The 23,322-nt window shown below is 43.0% G+C and overlaps 1 protein-coding gene across 2 annotated transcripts in view; it reads left to right on the forward strand.

The window, feature by feature from the left end:
* Positions 1–930: 930 nt before the first annotated feature.
* Positions 931–23,322, forward strand: part of LOC306923821 (DNA topoisomerase I, mitochondrial) — a 90,970-nt gene continuing 68,578 nt past the window's right edge. The window contains exons 1-5 of one of the 2 annotated variants that reach the window (XM_079502143.1): positions 931–1,033; positions 2,272–2,360; positions 18,801–18,977; positions 20,668–20,773; positions 22,907–23,070. In XM_079502143.1, coding sequence (XP_079358269.1) covers positions 2,287–2,360; positions 18,801–18,977; positions 20,668–20,773; positions 22,907–23,070 — 521 coding nt within the window. In that variant the 5' untranslated portion in view covers positions 931–1,033; positions 2,272–2,286. Of the gene's footprint in view, positions 1,034–2,267; positions 2,361–18,800; positions 18,978–20,667; positions 20,774–22,906; positions 23,071–23,322 lie in introns of both variants that reach the window. The other variant, XM_079502144.1, reaches the window with a different exon arrangement.

The raw sequence follows: 23,322 nt of genomic DNA on the forward strand, positions 1-23,322 counted from the left end.
TGTGGGGGGCCAATAAGAGCTTGTGTGGGGGGCCAATATAGGCTTGTGTGGGGGGCCAATAAGGGCTTATGTGGGGGGCCAATAAGAGCTTGTGTGGGGGCCAATATAGGCTTGTGTGGGGGGCCAATAAGGGCTTATGTGGGGGGCCAATAAGGGCTTGTGTGGGGGGCCAATAAGAGCTTGTGTGGGGGCAAATAAGGGCTTATGTGGGGGCCAATAAGTGCCATTGGTCCTTCAAAAGGAACATTTGACAAGTAATGATAATTCCATCATAATTAATTATACTTTTAATGTGCTGGCTGCGATCAGTTTTAGTTTCAGACTAATGAGAACATATTGCTTATTTTACTGTCCAATGACATGAGGCACAAGGGATGGATCCCACAATAAGATCACCCCCAAAACAAAACAAAAAAACTATAGGGCCAAAGTTTTGTGCAGTGGTCTGTGGTCATGACCATGAACTAAAGTTTAAAGTTTCAAACTTCATCCCAATTTTGCAGCTACTATACGTACCTTTCAAAATGTTTTGAAATGTAGCCTACACTATGGGGACCAGGACATATAAATCTGGACCAGGACATACAGTACTGTCTCCAACATCAAAATGTTGAGAAAACGACACAAATACTTGTTTTATTTGACTTGGCAACCCATACGTTGCGTACAGTGTACTGTGGAAAATCCAGAGCCATAGAGTAAGACAGAGTTACGACATGGAGCCTCAATGATTGACGCGGTTCATGTAACTCGTTTGTCACTGTGCAAAGCTTAAATAGACTCCAATGCATTCCGTAATTCGCCATTAGAAAGTCTATCATGTGTAGAAGAGCCGCCATTGGACTGCATGGCCCCATGATGCAACCCTGTCTACTCTATGGCTCTGGGTAAAAACCTGGCAACTGACAAAATTGCCAGTCAATCAGTTGAATTGACAACCAGCAGCATCACTTCTCTCTGTGTTCCAAACACACTCTACTCTACACACACACTGCTGAGGAAAAGACCAGTGACATTTCTCAACTCATATTTGGTAAGCAAACTTTATAGCACAATTGTACTTAAAACTATGCATACAAAATAATGTGGACCGACGCTGCAGCCATGATGAACACAGACGCACCGCGTTACGTTAGACCCTATATTTACCAAAAATCAACACTCGTTTTTGGGATAAATCATTGAATCAAATCCAGGTTGAGTAAAAGTGCAGCCATGGGCCACGTAAACATAGTAGACACCTCCAATGTTACATGATGGGGATTTCATTCCAAAAATGTTAAAATATAATAAATGCATGCTTTTAGAAATGGCAGTATAGATAATGTAAACATGCTTTTTTGTTTTGTTTATTGAATTGTCATAGTACATAGTAACATAGTAATTTCAAAATAATTATTGACATATATTTCCCCCCCACATCCCAATGAAGAAATGTCCATAATTACAGAACAAATTAAAAAAAAATAACAATTAAAAAAAAAAAACATTACATACAGTTAAACAAACAAATGCACAATATCCATCACAGTTCCCTACCTCCACACCACAGCTGACTACTCCATTACCACTTGTTTTTGAACATGCACGGTCACAAGTCATTATGAGAACTACCAATACCAACTTTATGGGTCTACATCTACCCTTAAACGTGTTGTTTTATCTGCCCAAAATGACTATAGGTATCCACCTAGCTCTGATCCATAGCACTAATGCGTTGCATTTAGCTGCATTAGAACTTTGGACCAGAGCTAGTATCCACCCATGCACAGGTTTGTACTAGCCGTCATTATAAAAGGACAACTTTAGTTTTTTTCAACCAAGGTTCATGTTTTAGGTTGTTATTAGAGAACTTAGAGAAGGTAAAAGATGAGTGTTATTTTTTTTAATTTGCTGCTTTATTTCATTGCAGGGATTTTAGCTGTTTTTGACAGGGGGGCGGGGGCATTCGAGCATGGGGCTAAATACGTATTTTTTTTGCCTTTTTTTTTACTATTTTAAAAAACATTTTTGAATAGTTCAACTAGCCAATCTACATTGACACGTTGTGAGCTTGTAGACTGGCCATTTTAACTATTCAAAAATGTTATTGCAAAATAGTACAAAAAAAAAAAAGGCTAAGAAGTTTAGGGATAAGGGGTTTAGCGGTGACGAAAATGGAGCCCTGTGTGTCATAGGCTCAATATGTCCGTTTGACACATTCAGTATAGATCCCGTAAACGTAAATCTCAAGGAACTAATTTGTTTGCTTGGCACTTTTGTTCAAGACAGGTATACAAGTGAGCAATGGGAGACAAGAGCAAGTCCTCCAAACGGAAGATGGGTGATGACGAGAAGAAGATGGTGCCGGAGGAAAAGAGGTATGTGTAGTACTGTATGTACATGACTGTGAGGAGGAAAATGGTGGCGATGCTGTCAAGAGGTGTGTGTAGTATGTACATGACTGTGAGGAGGAACATGGTGGCGATGCTGTCAAGAGGTGTGTGTAGTATGTACATGACTGTGAGGAGGAAAATGGTGGTGATGCTGTCAAGGTGTGTGTGTAGTATGTACACAAGTAAGACGCGCAAACGCGGGAAGCGAACGCAGCTCGTAAATTGCAATAACAATTAGAATAAATTACGTACTTTTTTAAGGTGTTTTTTTAAATTTATTTTCTTATTATTATTATTTTATTTTTTAAGTTTGTTTAAGTTTTTTTTTTTTTTGTTCTTTTTTGTCTGTGTCTGTGTGTGTTTTTTCTTTAAAGTTTTATTTTTTTTAAGTTAAGTTTTTTGGGGGTGTGTGTGTGTGTGTGTGTGTGTGTTGTGTGTGATACAGCTGCGCCCTCTGGTGGCGGGTGGGTGGTGTTACAGCGTGACAGACAGACACACACACACACACACAGACAGACAGACAGACAGACAGACAGACATGTTCTGCTAGGTCTCATAATTAGTGCTCATTGCATTCGCAATGACTGTGTGAGGAGGAAAATGGTGGTGATGCTGTCAAGAGGTGTGTGTAGTATTGTACATGAATGTGGAGGAAAATGGTGGCGATGCTGTCAAGAGGTGTGTGTATGTACATGACTGTGAGGAGGAAAATGGTGGCGATGCTGTCAAGAGGTGTGTAGTATGTACATGACTGTGAGGAGGGAAATGGTGGCGATGCTGTCAAGAGGTGTGTGTGTAGTATGTACATGACTGTGAGGAGGGAAATGGTGGCGATGCTGTCAAGAGGTGTGTGTAGTATGTACATGACTGTGTGAGGAGGAAAATGGTGGAGATGCTGTCAAGAGGTGTGTGTAGTATGTACATGACTGTGAGGAGGGAAATGGTGGCGATGCTGTCAAGAGGTGTGTGTAGTATGTACATGACTGTGAGGAGGAAAATGGTGGTGATGCTGTCAAGAGGTGTGTGTAGTATGTACATGACTGTGAGGAGGGAAATGGTGGCGATGCTGTCAAGAGGTGTGTGTAGTATTGTACATGACTGTGAGGAGGGAAATGGTGGCGATGCTGTCAAGAGGTGTGTGTAGTATGTACATGACTGTGAGGAGGAACATGGTGGCGATGCTGTCAAGAGGTGTGTGTAGTATTGTACATGACACTGTGTGGAGGGAAATGGTGGCGATGCTGTCAAGGTGTGTGTAGTATGTACATGACTGTGAGGAGGAAAATGGTGGCGATGCTGTCAAGAGGTGTGTGTAGTATTGTACATGACACTGTGTGGAGGGAAATGGTGGCGATGCTGTCAAGGTGTGTGTAGTATGTACATGACTGTGAGGAGGAAAATGGTGGCGATGCTGTCAAGAGGTGTGTGTAGTATTGTACATGACACTGTGTGGAGGGAAATGGTGGCGATGCTGTCAAGGTGTGTGTAGTATGTACATGACTGTGAGGAGGAGGGAAATAAAGCCACAAAGGTTCATGTCCTCAAAATGACTCGAGTAGAAGTACTCATCCAAATTGGAGGGTAAAAAAAAAAAGGATCCAGTGAAAAGACTACTTGAGTATTGTAAATCTATACGGGAACACCTTTTTGGTGTTTTAAGCATTATGCTATGCTTTATCTATTGAAACATAGCAGATCTACAAGCTCACCGAGTGGTGCGCTACGAGCTTGTAGATCTTGCTATTTTTTTTGAAATCCTGAAAATGTGGCGTAAATCTTTGAATATATATTATTTCAGAGCGAACGTTTTTTAACTCAAATCTTTGCTTCTGAGGAGTTCCTGGAATAACAAACAATAATATTTTCAGATGGGGGTCGGTGGCCAAATACAGATTTTTTGGAGGGTCCTTGACATGGAAATGTTTGAGAACCACTGATATAGAAACATAGGGTTTTTTTCTGAAAACTGTCAGGATTTAGAAGACATTTGTAGAATCGTCCTCAGGTCTAAATGGGTTAAAAGATGGAATATTAATGCTATATATAGCGTTGCAGTCCCGCCCCCTACCAGGGCCCAGGAAATGATTCTCCGTTTATTTTCCTCATAGACATTTCAAAAAGTATTTATTTAAAGACGTTTACGCCGCGGACAAAGCCAACTTGAGTCGTGACAACTCATGACAACAAACACAATTTTTTGGGCTGAACAAATAATTGTAAAGAAGAACAAAACGGCAGGTTACAACAATTTTTGTGTTTTTCTTCTTATTGTGTTTGTTGTCATGAGTTGTCACGACTCGAGTTGGCTTTGTCCGCGGCGTAACCGTCTTTAAATAAATACTAATAGAAATGTCTATGGGAAAAATGCATTTGGAATCATTTCCTGGGCCAGGCGTCGTCATGAAAGGGGCGGGACTGCGACGCTCTATTACACCACAATCCCTCTCAGTGGTAAAGTCCCTGCCCAGTGCACATAGTCCGGCAGTCGAGGTTGACGGCTGGGACATTTGGTATATAGTCTTTTTTATTGGCCTAAAATATTGTCTACATACATACATTCGTGAATCCACTTGCTGCCCGGCTGAAAGTATTGGGCAATTTGTTTTATAGGGGTTTCTTGTGACCCTACCATTAACATCCTATGGCAGGCAAAAATGTAAAATGTCAAACTTTCCTTTTGCTTTAAGTAGCATGTGACATGTCAAACTAGGGGGTTTTCATGATTCTGAATCCATTCCAAGCATTAGTTTTGCACAAAAAACACTCCTTGGGCTAAAATCGGCCATAGACATCATGACAAATGTGATGAGGTCAGCACATTTTGGGCAGATTTGGGCAAGTTAATTGCTATGGCTGCTTTTAGCCCAAGGAGTGTATTTTGTGCAAAACTAATGCTTGGAATGGATTCAGAATCATGAAAACCCCCTAGTTTGACATGTCACATGCTACTTAAAGGACAACTTTAGTTTTTTTCAACCAAGGTTCATGTTTTAGGTTGTTCTGAGAGAAAGTAAAAGGTGAGTATATATTTGCTGCTTTCTTTCGTTTTAGGGATTTTAGCTGTTTTTTACAGGGGGGCGGGGGCATTCGAGCATTTTTTATTCTTTACTATAGTCTTACTAGACCTCAGGAAATTACATCTGGCCACAGAAGATCACAGGATATATTGAATGTGTCAAACTGGCATATTGAGCCTACAACACGTGCTTCCCCCAGTAGGCTACCTTCACATTCAGTATAGATCCTGTGATCTATTGTGGCCAGATGTAATTTCTTGGGGTCTAGTAGGACTATAGTAAAGAATTAAAAAAGTAATCGCTATAACATTTTGTAAAGAAATACATATTTAGCCCCATGCTCGACTGCCCCCGCCCCCCCTGTCAAAAACAGCTAAAATCCCTAAAACGAAAGAAAGCAGCAAATGAAAAAAAATTAACACTCATCTTTTACTTTCTCTCATAACAACCTAAAGTTGTCCTTTTAAAGCAAAAGGAAAATTTGACATTTTTGCCTACCATAGGATGTTAATGGTAGGCGGTAGGGTCACAAGAAACCCCTATAAAGAAATGCCCAATACTAACAGCGGGTCAGCAAGTGGATTCATGAATGTATGTATTATAGACAATTTTAGGCCAATAAAAAAGACTATATAGCAAATTTCCCACTTTAAACATTTCCCACATATGAAACCATTGGCCCTGTTGTAGATTAAATAATCTTCCAAAGATGGAGTGACAAAGTATTGAGAATTTATTAAGAAGATTCAGCAGAGTTACAACATACAGAGAGTGAGGAACAGGCCTCCTTGCCTGTTCCAGCAGCCCCTCCGGGCGCAAGCCTCCCCAACCCTATTCCTCAGACAGTCCTTTTAGTCTTGTCTTAATGGACCACTTTTCAACTTCTCTTCCTATAATTGGTCCTAACTAATGTTCATGATAAAATACCACCATTTTTTCCTATAGTCTGTGTCTCATAGGAGGGCTGTGGGCAGTTCAGAAACCCGTCCACCAGTGACATCATCGATGGTGAATCCAAGCTAATAGAAACGGCAGGCTTTCTTTTCCTGAAAAGTTGCAATGCAAAAGTTGAAGCCATCGTTCTCACGATAATAACAATCTAAATATATTTTAAAACAAATCTTGTTTAAAACAAATCTGCCTAATGATGATGTCACTGGTGGACGGGTGTCCGAACTGCCCAAAGCCCTCCTATGAGACACAGACTAAGTAGGAAAAAAAGTGGTGTTTTATCATGAACATTAGTGAGGACCAATTATATGAAGAGATGTTGAAAAGTGGTGAAGTGGTCCTTTAACGGAGATGCTATACTGAATGTCCATATAAGGATCTGCGCTAAACATAAGGGCGACACACACATAAGTATACCTTTGCTGACAGCGTGGAGGAGTCAAGTCAGCTGTTAGATTGACAGCTACAGTTGAATTAGACTGAGCACATTGGTGAGCAAAGGGACTTAATGGAAGGCAGAGAAATACACTAATGCATATATTTGGCAATGTATTTGGCATTCTAGAATTTCCATTACAGCCCGTGCTGGGGGGGGGGGGGGGGGGGGGGGAGAGAGGGTGATATTTGTTGATGCAGTTACAAATATCAGCCTCAGTGCTGGGCCGGCACGGGTTGGGAACCAACCGCTGGTGTTGTAACGTGTTACTAGGTACTACCCGTCTGGGTCCGACACATGCAAGATGACACTTAACCCACTTTTGACTGAGGCCCATTCTACAAAATGTCTTCTAAAACCTTTGTTTCTGATGTCAGTGGTGCTCAACCTTTTTCATGTCGACAAGGACCCCCATGTGTAATTATGTGTAATTGGCTGCCGACCCCCATCTGACCAGTGTCAAATCACAACAAGTTGTCTCAAGACACTTTACCAGGCACTTTGTTCCAGGGACCCCCCCCCCCCCCCCACGTTTGCTCTGAAGTAATATATATGACTTGCGCCACATTTTCACGATTTTTCAAAAATAGCAGACCTACAAGCTCGTAGCGCGGCACTCGGTGCCGCGCTATGAGCTTGTAGGTCTGCTATTTTTCAACAGCTAAAGCATAACCTAAATGCTTAAAACACAAAGTGGGTTCCCGCCCAGAATGTATTAATCACGGCTCTGTGATTGGAACACGTCAAGGGCCATCGGATTCAGCTGTCGCCCGTATGTCGTCATTACCGTGAAGCATTCCGCTCGGCTGACTGCACCACATAAAAAACTGCCATGCATGTCATTAACCCATTTTGGGCGAGAACCCCTTTTGGTGTTTTATGTGTTATAATTTAGCTATTGAAAAATAACATCTACAAGCCCATAGCGCGCCACCGAGTTGGTCAGCTTGCCTTGTAGGTCTGCTATTTTTGAAAAATCGTGAAAATGTGCCTGAAATCTTTGAATACATATTATTTCAGAGCGAGTTTTTAACTCAAATCTTTGCTACTGAGAGGGTCCCTGGAACAACACATTTTCAGATGGTGGTCGGCGGCTAATGTCATATATATTTGGGGGTCCTTGACATGAATATGTTTGAGAACAACTGACATAGAAACATGTTTTTTTCAGAAAATACATTTTTTTAATTTCGACGTCGGGTCTAAATGGGTTAATGCATGAGCGAGTACAGTAGTATATATGTACGTTATATTAATTATACATACCCACTCATGCATATACATCAACCGGCAGCCTTTCCTTTCATGTTGTTTAAGCCATTTTGACCTGAGATCAGATTCTAAAAATGTCTTCTACATCCTGACAGTTTTCTGAAAAAGCTATGTTTCTATGTCAGTCGTTCTTCGATTTTTCAAAAATAGCAGACCTACAAGCTCGTAGAGCGCCACTCGGTGGCGCGCTATGAGCTTGTAGATCTTCGATTTTTCAAAAATAGCACACCTACAAGTTCGTAGTGCGCCACTCGGTGGCGCGCTATGAGCAGTGAAAAAAGGTAGTCGACGGAAAACATTTTTCGTCTTAGTTTTAAAGTCGACGAAAACAAACGCTGCATGGCATTCATTACCAAAGATATCCATCCTAAAACATTGCTGTCCTCACAAGTATAGCAGTATAATACCAAGGTGTGTGGGTGTGTTTGTTTTGTGAGACAAGGCTACGCCGGCTGACTGTAAGTGGGTAGGTGGCACCGTGGCAGTGTGTGGGTGTGTTTGTTTAGTGAGACGAGGCTAGGCCGGCTGACTGTAAGTGGGTAGGTGGCACCGTGGCAGTGTGTGGGTGTGTTTGTTTTGTGAGACGAGGCTAGGCCGGCTGACTGTAAGTGGGTAGGTGGCACCGTGGCAGTGTGTGGGTGTGTTTGTTTAGTGAGACAAGGCTACGCCGGCTGACTGTAAGTGGGTAGGTGGCACCGTGGCAGTGGGTGTGTTTGTTTTGTGAGACAAGGCTACGCCGGCTGACTGTAAGTGGGTAGGTGGCACCGTGGCAGTGGGTGTGTTTGTTTTGTGAGACGAGGCTACGCCGGCTGACTGTAAGTGGGTAGGTGGCACCGTGGCAGTGGGTGTGTTTGTTTTGTGAGACGAGGCTACGCCGGCTGACTGTAAGTGGGTAGGTGGCACCGTGGCAGAGAGTGGGTGTGTTTGTTTTGTGAGACAAGGCTACGCCGGCTGACTGTAAGTGGGTAGGTGGCACCGTGGCAGTGGGTGTGTTTGTTTTGTGAGACAAGGCTACGCCGGCTGACTGTAAGTGGGTAGGTGGCACCGTGGCAGTGGGTGTGTTTGTTTTGTGAGACGAGGCTACGCCGGCTGACTGTAAGTGGGTAGGTGGCACCGTGGCAGTGGGTGTGTTTGTTTTGTGAGACGAGGCTACGCCGGCTGACTGTAAGTGGGTAGGTGGCACCGTGGCAGAGAGTGGGTGTGTTTGTTTTGTGAGACAAGGCTACGCCGGCTGACTGTAAGTGGGTAGGTGGCACCGTGGCAGTGGGTGCATGCATTCATTACGCTGAGTGTAGTGGACACTCCATCTTCACATGAATAAATTAAACGCACCCCTTGATCGGCAATGCGTTCATTATTGCCGTGCATATGTGAGCGGACAAATGAACGCGCCTAGCCCATTCTGGGCGGGAACACCTTTTGGTGTTTTAAGCATTGTTATACTTTAGCTATTGAAAAATAGCAGATCTAGAAGCTCATAGCGTGTAGATCTGCTATTTGTTTTTGAAAAATCGTGAAAATGTGGCGCAAATCATTGAATACATATTCTTAATCACAGCGAACGTTTTTTAACTCATATCTTTGCCTCTGGGGAGGAACGACATATTTTCAGATTGGGGGTCCTTGACATGGACATGTTTGAGAACGACCAACATAGAAACATATAGTTTTTCAGAAAACTGTCATGATTTAGAAGACATTTTTGTAGAATCTGATCTCGGGGTCAAAATAAAATTAGCCTCGGTCCCAGGCTTACTTATCTGCGAAAAGAAAAGCCTGGTCACAACGTAAGACAGAGAAGCTAAAAGAAAAGCCTGGTCACAACGTAAGGCAGAGAAGCATAAAGTAAAGCCTGGTCACAACGTAAGGCAGAGAAGCATAAAGTAAAGCCTGGTCACAACGTAAGACAGAGAAGCTAAAAGAAAAGCCTGGTCACAACGTAAGACAGAGAAGCTAAAAGAAAAGCCTGGTCACAACGTAAGGCAGAGAAGCTAAAAGAAAAGCCTGGTCACAACGTAAGGCAGAGAAGCTAAAAGTAAAGCCTGGTCACAACGTAAGGCAGAGAAGCTAAAAGAAAAGCCTGGTCACAACGTAAGGCAGAGAAGCATAAAGTAAAGCCTGGTCACAACGTAAGGCAGAGAAGCATAAAGTAAAGCCTGGTCACAACGTAAGACAGAGAAGCATAAAGTAAAGCCTGGTCCCAACGTAAGGCAGAGAAGCATAAAGTAAAGCCTGGTCACAACGTAAGGCAGAGAAGCATAAAGTAAAGCCTGGTCACAACGTAAGGCAGAGAAGCATAAAGTAAAGCCTGGTCACAACGTAAGGCAGAGAAGCATAAAGTAAAGCCTGGTCACAACGTAAGGCAGAGAAGCATAAAGTAAAGCCTGGTCACAACGTAAGGCAGAGAAGCATAAAGTAAAGCCTGGTCACAACGTAAGACAGAGAAGCATAAAGTAAAGCCTGGTCCCAACGTAAGGCAGAGAAGCATAAAGTAAAGCCTGGTCACAACGTAAGGCAGAGAAGCATAAAGTAAAGCCTGGTCACAACGTAAGGCAGAGAAGCATAAAGTAAAGCCTGGTCACAACGTAAGACAGAGAAGCATAAAGTAAAGCCTGGTCACAACGTAAGACAGAGAAGCATAAAGTAAAGCCTGGTCACAACGTAAGGCAGAGAAGCATAAAGTAAAGCCTGGTCACAACGTAAGGCAGAGAAGCATAAAGTAAAGCCTGGTCACAACGTAAGGCAGAGAAGCATAAAGTAAAGCCTGGTCACAACGTAAGGCAGAGAAGCATAAAGTAAAGCCTGGTCACAACGTAAGGCAGAGAAGCATAAAGTAAAGCCTGGTCACAACGTAAGGCAGAGAAGCATAAAGTAAAGCCTGGTCACAACGTAAGGCAGAGAAGCATAAAGTAAAGCCTGGTCACAACGTAAGGCAGAGAAGCATAAAGTAAAGCCTGGTCACAACGTAAGGCAGAGAAGCATAAAGTAAACCCTGGTCACAACGTAAGGCAGAGAAGCTAGAAGTAAACCCTGGTCACAACGTAAGGCAGAGAAGCTAGAAGTAAAGCCTGGTCACAACGTAAGGCAGAGAAGCTAGAAGTAAACCCTGGTCACAACGTAAGGCAGAGAAGCTAGAAGTAAACCCTGGTCACAACGTAAGGCAGAGAAGCTAGAAGTAAAGCCTGGTCACAACGTAAGGCAGAGAAGCTAGAAGTAAACCCTGGTCACAACGTAAGGCAGAGAAGCTAGAAGTAAAGCCTGGTCACAACGTATGGCAGAGAAGCATAAAGTCAAGCCTGGTCACAACGTAAAGCAGAGAAGCATAAAGTAAAGCCTGGTCACAACGTAAGGCAGAGAAGCATAAAGTAAACCCTGGTCACAACGTAAGGCAGAGAAGCATAAAGAAAAGCCTGGTCACAACGTAAGGCAGAGAAGCATAACGTAAAGCCTGGTCACAATGTAAAGCAGAGAAGCATAAAGTAAACCCTGGTCACAACGTAAGGCAGAGAAGCATAAAGTAAAGCCTGGTCACAACGTAAGGCAGAGAAGCATAAAGTAAAGCCTGGTCACAACGTAAGGCAGAGAAGCATAAAGTAAAGCCTGGTCACAACGTAAGGCAGAGAAGCATAAAGTAAAGCCTGGTCACAACGTAAGGCAGAGAAGCATAAAGTAAAGCCTGGTCACAACGTAAGGCAGAGAAGCATAAAGTAAAGCCTGGTCACAACGTAAGGCAGAGAAGCATAAAGTAAAGCCTGGTCACAACGTAAGGCAGAGAAGCATAAAGAAAAGCCTGGTCACAACGTAAGGCAGAGAAGCATAAAGAAAAGCCTGGTCACAACGTAAGGCAGAGAAGCATAAAGTAAAGCCTGGTCACAACGTAAGGCAGAGAAGCATAAAGAAAAGCCTGGTCACAACGTAAGGCAGAGAAGCATAAAGAAAAGCCTGGTCACAACGTAAGGCAGAGAAGCATAAAGAAAAGCCTGGTCACAACGTAAGGCAGAGAAGCATAAAGTAAAGCCTGGTCACAACGTAAGGCAGAGAAGCATAAAGAAAAGCCTGGTCACAACGTAAGGCAGAGAAGCATAAAGTAAAGCCTGGTCACAACGTAAGGCAGAGAAGCATAAAGTAAAGCCTGGTCACAACGTAAGGCAGAGAAGCATAAAGTAAAGCCTGGTCACAACGTAAGGCAGAGAAGCATAAAGTAAAGCCTGGTCACAACGTAAGGCAGAGAAGCATAAAGAAAAGCCTGGTCACAACGTAAGGCAGAGAAGCATAAAGTAAAGCCTGGTCACAACGTAAGGCAGAGAAGCATAAAGAAAAGCCTGGTCACAACGTAAGGCAGAGAAGCATAAAGTAAAGCCTGGTCACAACGTAAGGCAGAGAAGCATAAAGTAAAGCCTGGTCACAACGTAAGGCAGAGAAGCATAAAGTAAACCCTGGTCACAACGTAAGGTAGAGAAGCTATCGACGGATGTATCCTCCGGAACATCCGTCGGATGCATTTCCCCCGGATACGATATTTTCCCGACCAATCACAACACTTGTTTCATTCGCGGAGAAATGTAAACTGATTTGTAAAGCATCAACGTAATTTCCTTGGGTGACACTTCCGCTAAAATCCCGCCCAAACAAATGATGTCTTTACAGCGTATACGTCTTGCCCAGGGTAAATGGGCTAGTGGAATGATCCGTCATTGGCTGCACGTAATTGATGAGAGTAGACGAGATGAATAAACACCTGTAGGCTGACAGACGGCCCAGCCAGGGCGACACATGGACTGAATCCATGATGGTGTATCAACACAAACGGTGCCCTCTTCAGTGCAACAACACCCATTGAATTAATTAGCCTGAGCAACAGAATGACCATATTTTGTTTAGGCCTGAGGACGATTCTACAAATCCTGACAGTTTTCTGAAAAAAACTCATGTTTTCTATGTCAGCGGTTCACATTTTCATCAAGGACCCCCAAATATGTATGTAATTGGCCGCCGACCCCCCTCGTTGCCAACCAAAGCCCATTATTACAAAAAAGAGAGACATTTTAATTGTCCATCTATTGTGCATGTCATGTGAATGTCATCACCTGCACACCAGATTAGAAGAATTTTCGAAATATGGATAAAAAAAAAAAAAGAATATATATATATATATATATATATATATAGATATTAAAAAAAAGTGTGTTAACGTTGGGGCACACAGCGTGCCTGGCCGCTGATTTATACTTAACCCATTTTGGGTGGGAACCCCTTTTAGTGTTAGCATTATGTTATGCTTTAGCTATTGAAAAATAGCAGATCTACAAGCTCATAGTACGCCACCGAGTGGCGCGCTACGAGCTTGTAGGTCTGCTATTTTTTTTTTAAATCGAAGGACGACTGACATAGAAACATAGCTTTTTCAGAAAAATGTGTCTGAAATTTTAAACTGTCATTTTCAAACAGACATTTTTAGAATCTGGTCTCGGGTCAAAATGGGTTGATCGTGATCCTGTATAGATCTATTTTTGGCGCCCGGCCGACACGTTGTGTGATGGAGAGTCAATTAAGCCATTTTGACCTGAGATCAGATTCTAAAAATGTCTTCTACATCCTGACTGTTTTCTGAAAAAGCTATGTTTCTTTTTCCTTTTGAGAACTGACACAGAAACATGCCTGAACATTTTTCAACTGTCAGGATTTCAGAAGACATTTGTTTAGAATCGTCCTCGGGTCTCGATGGATTAATGGATGATTTCCCAGACATAGACTTAGGGGCTGCTTCAATACCTGAAATGACATTTTAAAAGGTGGAGAAACTAATTTTCTTAAAGTCCAGTCGCCTTTGATGTTTTCCCTCTAGGGGTTTTCTCTCTCTCCGCCTGTGAAAGACTCGGGTGGTAATGGTTCCAGGTGAGTGCTTTTCCGTCGGGTTGAAACCTCTCTGAGACCAAACACAGCTAGACTTTTGGCAACAAAACAAGAGGCTATTAGCCCATTAAGACCTGAGCTCGATTCTATAAATTATACCTTCTAAATCCTGACAGTTTTCTGAAAAACCTATGTTTCTATGTGTGGTTCTCAAACAGTTTCATGTCAAGGACCCCCCAAAAAATATGTAATGGGCCGCCGACCCCCATCTTAAAATATGTTGTTCCAGGGACCCCCCAGAAGCAAAGATTTGAGTTAACGTTCACTCTGAAAAAATATATATTCAAAGATTTGTGCCACATTTTCACGATTTTTCAAAAATAGCAGACCTACAAATAGCAGACCTACAAGCTCGTAGCGCGCCACTCGGTGGCGCGCTATGAGCTTGTAGATCTGCTATTTTTCAATAGCTAAATTATAACATAACATAATGTTTAAAACACCAAAAGGGATTCCCGCCCTAAATGGGTTAGAGCCACAGCGCGTAAATGCCACTCGATGCAGCCAAGTCACCCCCTCAATTACTGACCGTATAGCTTTTCTATGGGTTTCTGCTCAGTGGTGCGTCACGCCAAGAAATATATGGCCGTCTCTGTCCCCCGCACAGCCTCCTATTTCATTTCTGCCCTCTTGAAGCTCAGTCAATGGTTTGTGAATCTTATAGTTTGTGCCAAAATGTAGGGTAAGAGACGAGTAATACAATGTAGTTCTATAATTGTGTAGCACAGATTTATAGAGGAACGGTTGAAGTCTCTCAAACGCCTGTAGAGTGTAGATCCGTGATGAGACAGAGCCCCCCCCCCCCCCCCCCCCCCCAACACACACACACACACACACACACAGAATTATTTTATGGCAATGCACTCACTTTTACACACACACACTTTTGCACAGAAACAAAACTAATAAAAGTCAGTCTCCTTTTTCATGAGAGGGGTATAATGTTGACAAAACAGGAAAGGGCGCACACCAGTGTTGGTGAGGTGCTGGCCTAAGGCAGTAAATAAGACACACCAGTGTTGGTAAGGTGCTGGCCTAAGGCAGTAAATAAGACACACCAGTGTTGGTGAGGTGCTGGCCTAAGGCAGTAAATAAGACTCACCAGTATTGGTGAGGTGCTGGCCTAAGGCAGTAAATAAGACTCACCAGTGTTGGTGAGGTGCTGGCCTAAGGCAGTAAATAAGACTCACCAGTATTGGTGAGGTGCTGGCCTAAGGCAGTCAATAAGACACACCAGTGTTGGTGAGGTGCTGGCCTAAGGCAGTAAATAAGACTCACCAGTGTTGGTGAGGTGCTGGCCTAAGGCAGTAAATAAGACTCACCAGTATTGGTGAGGTGCTGGCCTAAGGCAGTAAATAAGACTCACCAGTATTGGTGAGGTGCTGGCCTAAGGCAGTAAATAAGACTCACCAGTGTTGGTGAGGTGCTGGCCTAAGGCAGTAAATAAGACACACCAGTGTTGGTGAGGTGCTGGCCTAAGGCAGTAAATAAGACTCACCAGTATTGGTGAGGTGCTGGCCTAAGGCAGTAAATAAGACTCACCAGTGTTGGTGAGGTGCTGGCCTAAGGCAGTAAATAAGACACACCAGTGTTGGTGAGGTGCTGGCCTAAGGCAGTAAATAAGACTCACCAGTGTTGGTGAGGTGCTGGCCTAAGGCAGTCAATAAGACACACCAGTGTTGGTGAGGTGCTGGCCTAAGGCAGTAAATAAGACTCACCAGTGTTGGTGAGGTGCTGGCCTAAGGCAGTAAATAAGACTCACCAGTGTTGGTGAGGTGCTGGCCTAAGGCAGTAAATAAGACACACCAGTGTTGGTGAGGTGCTGGCCTAAGGCAGTCAATAAGACTCACCAGTATTGGTGAGGTGCTGGCCTAAGGCAGTAAATAAGACACACCAGTGTTGGTGAGGTGCTGGCCTAAGGCAGTAAATAAGACTCACCAGTATTGGTGAGGTGCTGGCCTAAGGCAGTAAATAAGACTCACCAGTGTTGGTGAGGTGCTGGCCTAAGGCAGTAAATAAGACTCACCAGTATTGGTGAGGTGCTGGCCTAAGGCAGTCAATAAGACACACCAGTGTTGGTGAGGTGCTGGCCTAAGGCAGTAAATAAGACTCACCAGTGTTGGTGAGGTGCTGGCCTAAGGCAGTAAATAAGACACACCAGTGTTGGTGAGGTGCTGGCCTAAGGCAGTAAATAAGACACACCAGTGTTGGTGAGGTGCTGCAGCCTAAGGCAGTAAATAAGACACACCAGTGTTGGTGAGGTGCTGGCCTAAGGCAGTCAATAAGACACACCAGTGTTGGCGAGGTGCTGGCCTAAGGCAGTAAATAAGACTCACCAGTGTTGGTGAGGTGCTGGCCTAAGGCAGTAAATAAGACACACCAGTGTTGGTGAGGTGCAGGCCTAAGGCAGTAAATAACACACCAGTGTTGGTGAGGTGCTGGCCTAAGGCAGTAAATAAGACACACCAGTGTTGGTGAGGTGCTGGCCTAAGGCAGTAAATAAGACACACCAGTGTTGGTGAGGTGCTGGCCTAAGGCAGTAAATAAGACACACCAGTGTTGGTGAGGTGCTGGCCTAAGGCAGTAAATAAGACACACCAGTGTTGGTGAGGTGCTGGCCTAAGGCAGTAAATAAGACACACCAGTGTTGGTGAGGTGCTGGCCTAAGGCAGTAAATAAGACACACCAGTGTTGGTGAGGTGCTGGCCTAAGGCAGTAAATAAGACACACCAGTGTTGGTGAGGTGCTGGCCTAAGGCAGTAAATAAGACACACCAGTGTTGGTGAGGTGCTGGCCTAAGGCAGTCAATAAGACACACCAGTGTTGGTGAGGTGCTGGCCTAAGGCAGTAAATGAGTAAAAATGAGAAAAAGGCTGCACACTCGTAGCCACGATGCTGTATATTTATTGAAAAGAAACCAACGTTTCGACCTTTCGGCCTTCTTCAGGGAATGAATAATGTTGTTCACTAATGTATTCGTCCAGGAGTGTGGACTGGATTTATGGCAGATTCATTTCTTAAATCTGGATAGTTGAGTTAACTGGTATGACGAGTTACTCAAATCCTACTCTGTAGGATTCATCACTTTTATTGTTCTATATAGATTCAAACCCCAAGCCTCCACGTCAGTGGTACAAACTGCCTTCCTACAGTTGGGTGCCACCGATATTGTCCCTTATCATTTGACCCATTTAGGCCTGACCTCAAAATTAAAAAAAAATCCTTCTAAATCCTCCAGTTTTCTGAAATAAATATTTACACGATTTAAAAAAAATAGCAGACCTACAAGCTCGTAGCGCGCCACTCGGTGGCGCGCTATGAGCTTGTAGATCTGCTATTTTTCAATAGCTAAATTATAACATAATGTTTAAAACACCAAAAGTGGTTCCCGCCCAAAATGGGTTAACTGTGCTTTTGCGCAGATCACGCAAACCTCAGCAAAAAGAAAAGGACAATATCGATGGCCTCCAACTGTATATTCATAAATATCAATTCAGCCGCCGACCGCCTTGTCTTCTAAACACAATAAAACGGTACAGGTTTTGGCATGAGAACACATTTTGTAAAGCCAAGGGCTCGCGGGAAAATAGCAGATGTACAACCTCACAACATCGATGGATTATTGGCTATTTTAGACATGATGCGACACTGACACGCAACCACAAGTACTTAATCAGGCTTCAGTCATTTGGATTCAGTAACCCAGTTGAACTATGAATTGCGTTCTAATTCTAAAGCACGTATTGATGTGAGCACAGCAGAGCGATGTCATTTATTATCAGTAGTGTCTGTAATGTGTTGATTTTTTTAACCCATTTAGGCCTGAGGTCGAAATTTATAAAATGTCTTTTAAAAAAAAAAATCCCCTGATAAACCTCATGTTTCTATATCAGTGGTTCTCAATATTTCATGTCAAGAACCCCAAAAATGTATTTGGCCGCCGACCCCCATCTGAAAATATGTCGATCCAGGGAGGGATTTGAGTTAAAAGCAAAGATTTTAAGATTTGAGTTAAAAACGTTCGCTCTGAAAGAATATATATTCAAAGATTTGCGCCACATTTTCACGATTTTTCAAAAATAGCAGACCTACAAGTTCATAGCGCGGCACTCGGTGCCGCGCTATGAACTTGTAGATCTGCTATTTTTCAATAGCTAAAGTGTAACATAATGCTTTAAACACCAAAAGGGGTTACCGCCCAGAATGCGTTAATTTGGTCCATTTCCCAACTTCAACCAGCGAGCCTCTGCAGGGGAATTCGAGCTTGCAGTCCCGGCGCTAATTGCTGTAATTATGCTATTATCAGGTCTCTCTCTACTGTCTAATCACCATAATTATGTGCACTTCCCTTTGGTCACAGAGTCATCAGCGTGTGTTTTAGGAGTATTTACCGTGCTGTCTGGAAGGGTAATTCTGCCATAAATGGTTACTAGCCCAGTCATTTGATGTGTGTGGGGGGTTAAATAAGTTCCCTTTTGAAATGCATCGGCCGTGTGGGATTTGTTTAAAGAACAAACGTCTAATAACAATATCTCACGAAACCCTGTGGCCTCTAAAATATTAAATAACCTTTTATAAATTGACCTTTTCAAACCAAACTTTTTGTGCATTTTCTGCTTTTTATCTCAAATGCAGCATTAAGAGCGAGTTAGGAAAGGCCTCAACTAAAACTAAAATGTTAGGGAGAGACTAGTGGACAAGAGATCCAGTATAAGTCATCAACTGGTCTTTATAGTAAATGAACTTGATGTGAAGTAAACATTTTTGTAAATGGGAGAGGAACACTTTATGAGTTGAAATTAACACAGGGTTTTTACTGTGATTTTTATCCTCTAGTTCAGCGCCAAAGGAAAAATCGCACAAGGAAAAATCGCACGACGATGACTTTGCAGAGAAGAAGAAGAAGACGAGAAGGATAAAGGATGAGTCGGAGGACGAACTGTTTGCTGTGAGGAAGAGGAAGAGGACGAAGGAGGAACCAGAAGAACCTTCCATCTCTAATGCTTCTCCTACGTAAGAACCTTCCATCTCTAATGCTTCTCCTACGTAAGAACCTTCCATCTCTAATGCTTCTCCTACGTAAGAACCTTCCATCTCTAATGCTTCTCCTACGTAAGAACCTTCCATCTCTAATGCTTCTCCTACGTAAGAACCTTCCATCTCTAATGCTTCTCCTACGTAAGAACCTTCCATCTCTAATGCTTCTCCTACGTCAGAACCTTCCATCTCTAATGCTTCTCCTACGTAAGAACCTTCCATCTCTAATGCTTCTCCTACGTTAGAACCTTCCATCTCTAATGCTTCTCCTACGTAAGAACCTTCCATCTCTAATGCTTCTCCTACGTAAGAACCTTCCATCTCTACTGCTTCTCCTACGTAAGAACCTTCCACCTCTAATGCTTCTCCTACGTAAGAACCTTCCACCTCTAATGCTTCTCCTACGTAAGAACCTTCCATCTCTAATGCTTCTCCTACGTCAGAACCTTCCATCTCTAATGCTTCTCCTACGTCAGAACCTTCCATCTCTAATGCTTCTCCTACGTAAGAACCTTCCATCTCTAATGCTTCTCCTACGTAAGAACCTTCCATCTCTAATGCTTCTCCTACGTAAGAACCTTCCATCTCTAATGCTTCTCCTACGTAAGAACCTTCCATCTCTAATGCTTCTCCTACGTAAGAACCTTCCATCTCTAATGCTTCTCCTACGTAAGAACCTTCCATCTCTAATGCTTCTCCTACGTAAGAACCTTCCATCTCTACTGCTTCTCCTACGTAAGAACCTTCCATCTCTAATGCTTCTCCTACGTAAGAACCTTCCATCTCTAATGCTTCTCCTACGTAAGAACCTTCCACCTCTACTGCTTCTCCTACGTAAGAACCTTCCATCTCTAATGCTTCTCCTACGTAAGAACCTTCCATCTCTAATGCTTCTCCTACGTAAGAACCTTCCATCTCTAATGCTTCTCTACGTAAGAACCTTCCACCTCTAATGCTTCTCCTACGTAAGAACCTTCCATCTCTAATGCTTCTCCTACGTAAGAACCTTCCATCTCTACTGCTTCTCCTACATAAGAACCTTCCATCTCTAATGCTTCTCCTACATAAGAACCTTCCATCTCTAATGCTTTTCCTACGTAAGAACCTTCCACCGGTCGAGAGCAAAGTGTGTGCTCTGTCCCACGACTGTCACCAGTAAAGCTGGCGGCTTATTTTCATTGTGGTCCCGAAAAGTAAATGTGTCAGTGTTGTTTTCGTTGACTAAAACTATGACGAAAAAGGTTCGTCATAGTTTTTAAACTAAATTAAAACTAAGCTATGATGAATAAAACTAGGACTAAATATACTGACAATTTCGTCATGTTAGGAAGGGACTAGTGGACAGGAGATCCACTAAGTCATTTTACACTTGGTTGCATGCTGAAAATAGCCAATCTACAAGCTGTAGAGTGTAAAAAAAACTCATTACGACGGCATCAAGGCCCGCCAGAATACAATATCACAATATTTTAGTCGACTAAATCTACGGCTGATTTAGTCGACTAAAATCTTGTGATATTTGGTCGACTGAAACTATGTAGACTTAACTCTAAAACATTCCAGGTGACTAAAATGTGACTGAAACTAAATGTAAACTATTGAAGAGACTACGACTAAAACTAAAATCTGCTGACGACTAACACCACTGCTCGTGTCTGGTTTTCAGCTCCAAGGACAAGCGGAAGGGTCGCGTTGAGGGAGAAGAGCCCAAGAAGAAGAAGAAGAAAAGGAAGAAGGAGGAACATGAAAGGAAGAAGGAGGAACATGAAAGGGTATGTCTGACGGTCTCCTGAGGCCAGACGGTAACGCCTCCCACCCCACTATATATTAACCCATTTAGGCCTGAGATCAGATTCTAAAAATGTCTTCTACATCCTGACAGTTTTCTGAAAAAGCTATGTTTCTATGTCAGTCGTTCTTCGATTTTTCAAAAATAGCAGACCTACAAGCTCGTAGCGTGCCACTCGGTGGCGCGCTATGAGCTTGTAGATCTGCTATTTTTCAATCGCTAAAGCATAACATAATGCTAACACCAAAAGGGGTTCCCGCCCAAAATGTGTTTTAGGCCACTTAGGCCTGACATTTCAAAAATGTCTTCTAAATCATGACAGTTTTCTGTAATACCCATGTTTCTATGTCAGTGGTGCTCAACCTTTTTCATGTCAAGGACCCCCAAAAACTGTAAATGTATTTGGCTGCGGACCCCCATCTGAAAATATGTTGTTCCAGGGACCTTCCCGGAAGCAAAGATTTGAGTTAAAAACGTTTGCTGTGAAAGAATATATATTTGAGATTTGAAAGCACATTTTCACAATTTTTCTAAAATAGCAGACCTACAATTTCGTATATGAGCTTGTAGATCTGCTATTTTTCAATAGCTAAAGTATAACATAATATTTAAAACACCAAGGGGTTCCCGCCCAGAATGGGTTAATAGAGACGGCACCCTCAGGGAGGAAACCCTGAGGCCAAATGGACATAGTGGCCGAATGTTGTCATTGCAGCTCGAGCCAGCGCTGGGCCGTTGACTATCATTGCGCACGTTCATGTTTTTAGGTCACTCTAGCGCCACCAGGTGATCACCTCTGACAAAGAAAATTAATTCACAGACTATGCTTTTCAAAAACAAATGACTACCGGTAGATACTTAATGGGACCAATGCATTGCTCTTTGCACATTGATGGTCAACGTGTGACTCCTTTAGCTTTAGTCACATTTTAGTCACCTGGAATGGTTTAGTGTTAGTCCAGTTTTAGTCGACTAAATATCATAGGACTTTAGTCGACTAAATCTACAGGTGATTTAGTCGACTAAAATGTATATTTTGGCGGGCCTTGATGCCGCCGTAATGGCTGATTTTACATTTGCTGAAAATAGCAGATCTACAAGCTCACAACGAGCTTATAGATCGGCTATTTGCAGCATGCAACCAAGTGTAAAATGACTTATACTGGATATCTTGTCCACTAGTCCCTTCCTAACATTTTAGTCCAGTTTGTATTTGTTGATGAAATTGTCAATATATTTAGTTTTAGTCACCATTTTTAGTCACCATAGCTTAGTTTTCATTTAGTTTCCATGTAGTTTTCGTCAGTGGAAAAAGGTAGTCGACGAACATTTTTCGTCTTAGTTTTAGTCGACGAAAACAACACTGCTTAGTTGACATGGGTCCCCTACACTGTCCTTTTATCGTTTTCAGATCTTTTTTTTTTATTTCAAAACATTTTCAGAAAATAAATACATAGATATAGATAAATTAAAACACAATTCCTGCCGCCATTAATTAATCCCTCGATTGCGTATTGCCATGGTTTAATCACGCGTGACACTTACTTTGAAGAGCCAAATATCCGTATCGCATTTTACTATGAAACCATTCCGTGTGTGTTGACGAAGCTGGTGCTCGTTCTCTCGGTCGGTGGTGGAAAAAGTGGACCGCGAGTATCACAGCGCCTGCTACAGGCCGTTGAAAACGCTTGTCTGGGACAAAGCGTCCTCTGCAATGTCGCTTCTGTGAGATAAAGCCGTCTGAAAACTGAGCCGACAATGTAAGTGGATGCGCGCGCATTTTCAAAATGGCCGCGCCCATTGAGTCAGAAGCATAACAAAGCTAACGGACGGTAGATTTCGATACGATCGTATTAAAACATGCATTAATGAATACATCGCTGTTAAAACGGCTTTTCCGTTTGTGGCAGGCCACAAGATTCTACGTGTTAAAATTCCTATGTTCCCGGCAGGCCTCGTGTTAAAAAACATACTTTTCCCCCTCCTTTTTCCCCTCTTTGGTGAAATAACTAGGCCTTATATTTCCCCCAGAACGCTCCACCTCAGAGTGGGGCCGCTCGCTAGGGTTCAAGTAGTTCATTCAAATGGCAATTTATTTTGTATTTATTTTTCACAGACGGTGAAGAAAGAGGAAGGTGAGGACCGGCCCGTCTCTAAGAAGTCCAGGACAAAGGAGCCAATCTCTGGGACGAAGCCCAAGAAGACAAAGAACGAGATCGAGGAGGCGAAAAAGCTGAAGATCCAGAAGAAAGAGGAGGAGGAGAAGAATCGCTGGAGATGGTGGGGACGCACACACACACGCATGCACACACGCACACATGCACACACACGCACGCACGCACAGATGCGCACACGCACACGCCAGTGTTGTTTTTGGGAGCAAATTTCTATTTTAGTTTTAGTCATAGTCTCTTGAATAGTTTTCATTTAGTTTTAGTCACCTGGAATGTCTTAGTGTTAGTCTAGTTTTAGTCGACTAAATATCATAGGATTTTAGTCGACTAAAATGTGTTTTGGCGGGCCTTGATGCCG

This window comes from Electrona antarctica, assembly GCF_951216825.1.
Source record: "Electrona antarctica genome assembly, chromosome: 5".
Lineage (NCBI taxonomy): Eukaryota > Metazoa > Chordata > Actinopteri > Myctophiformes > Myctophidae > Electrona > Electrona antarctica.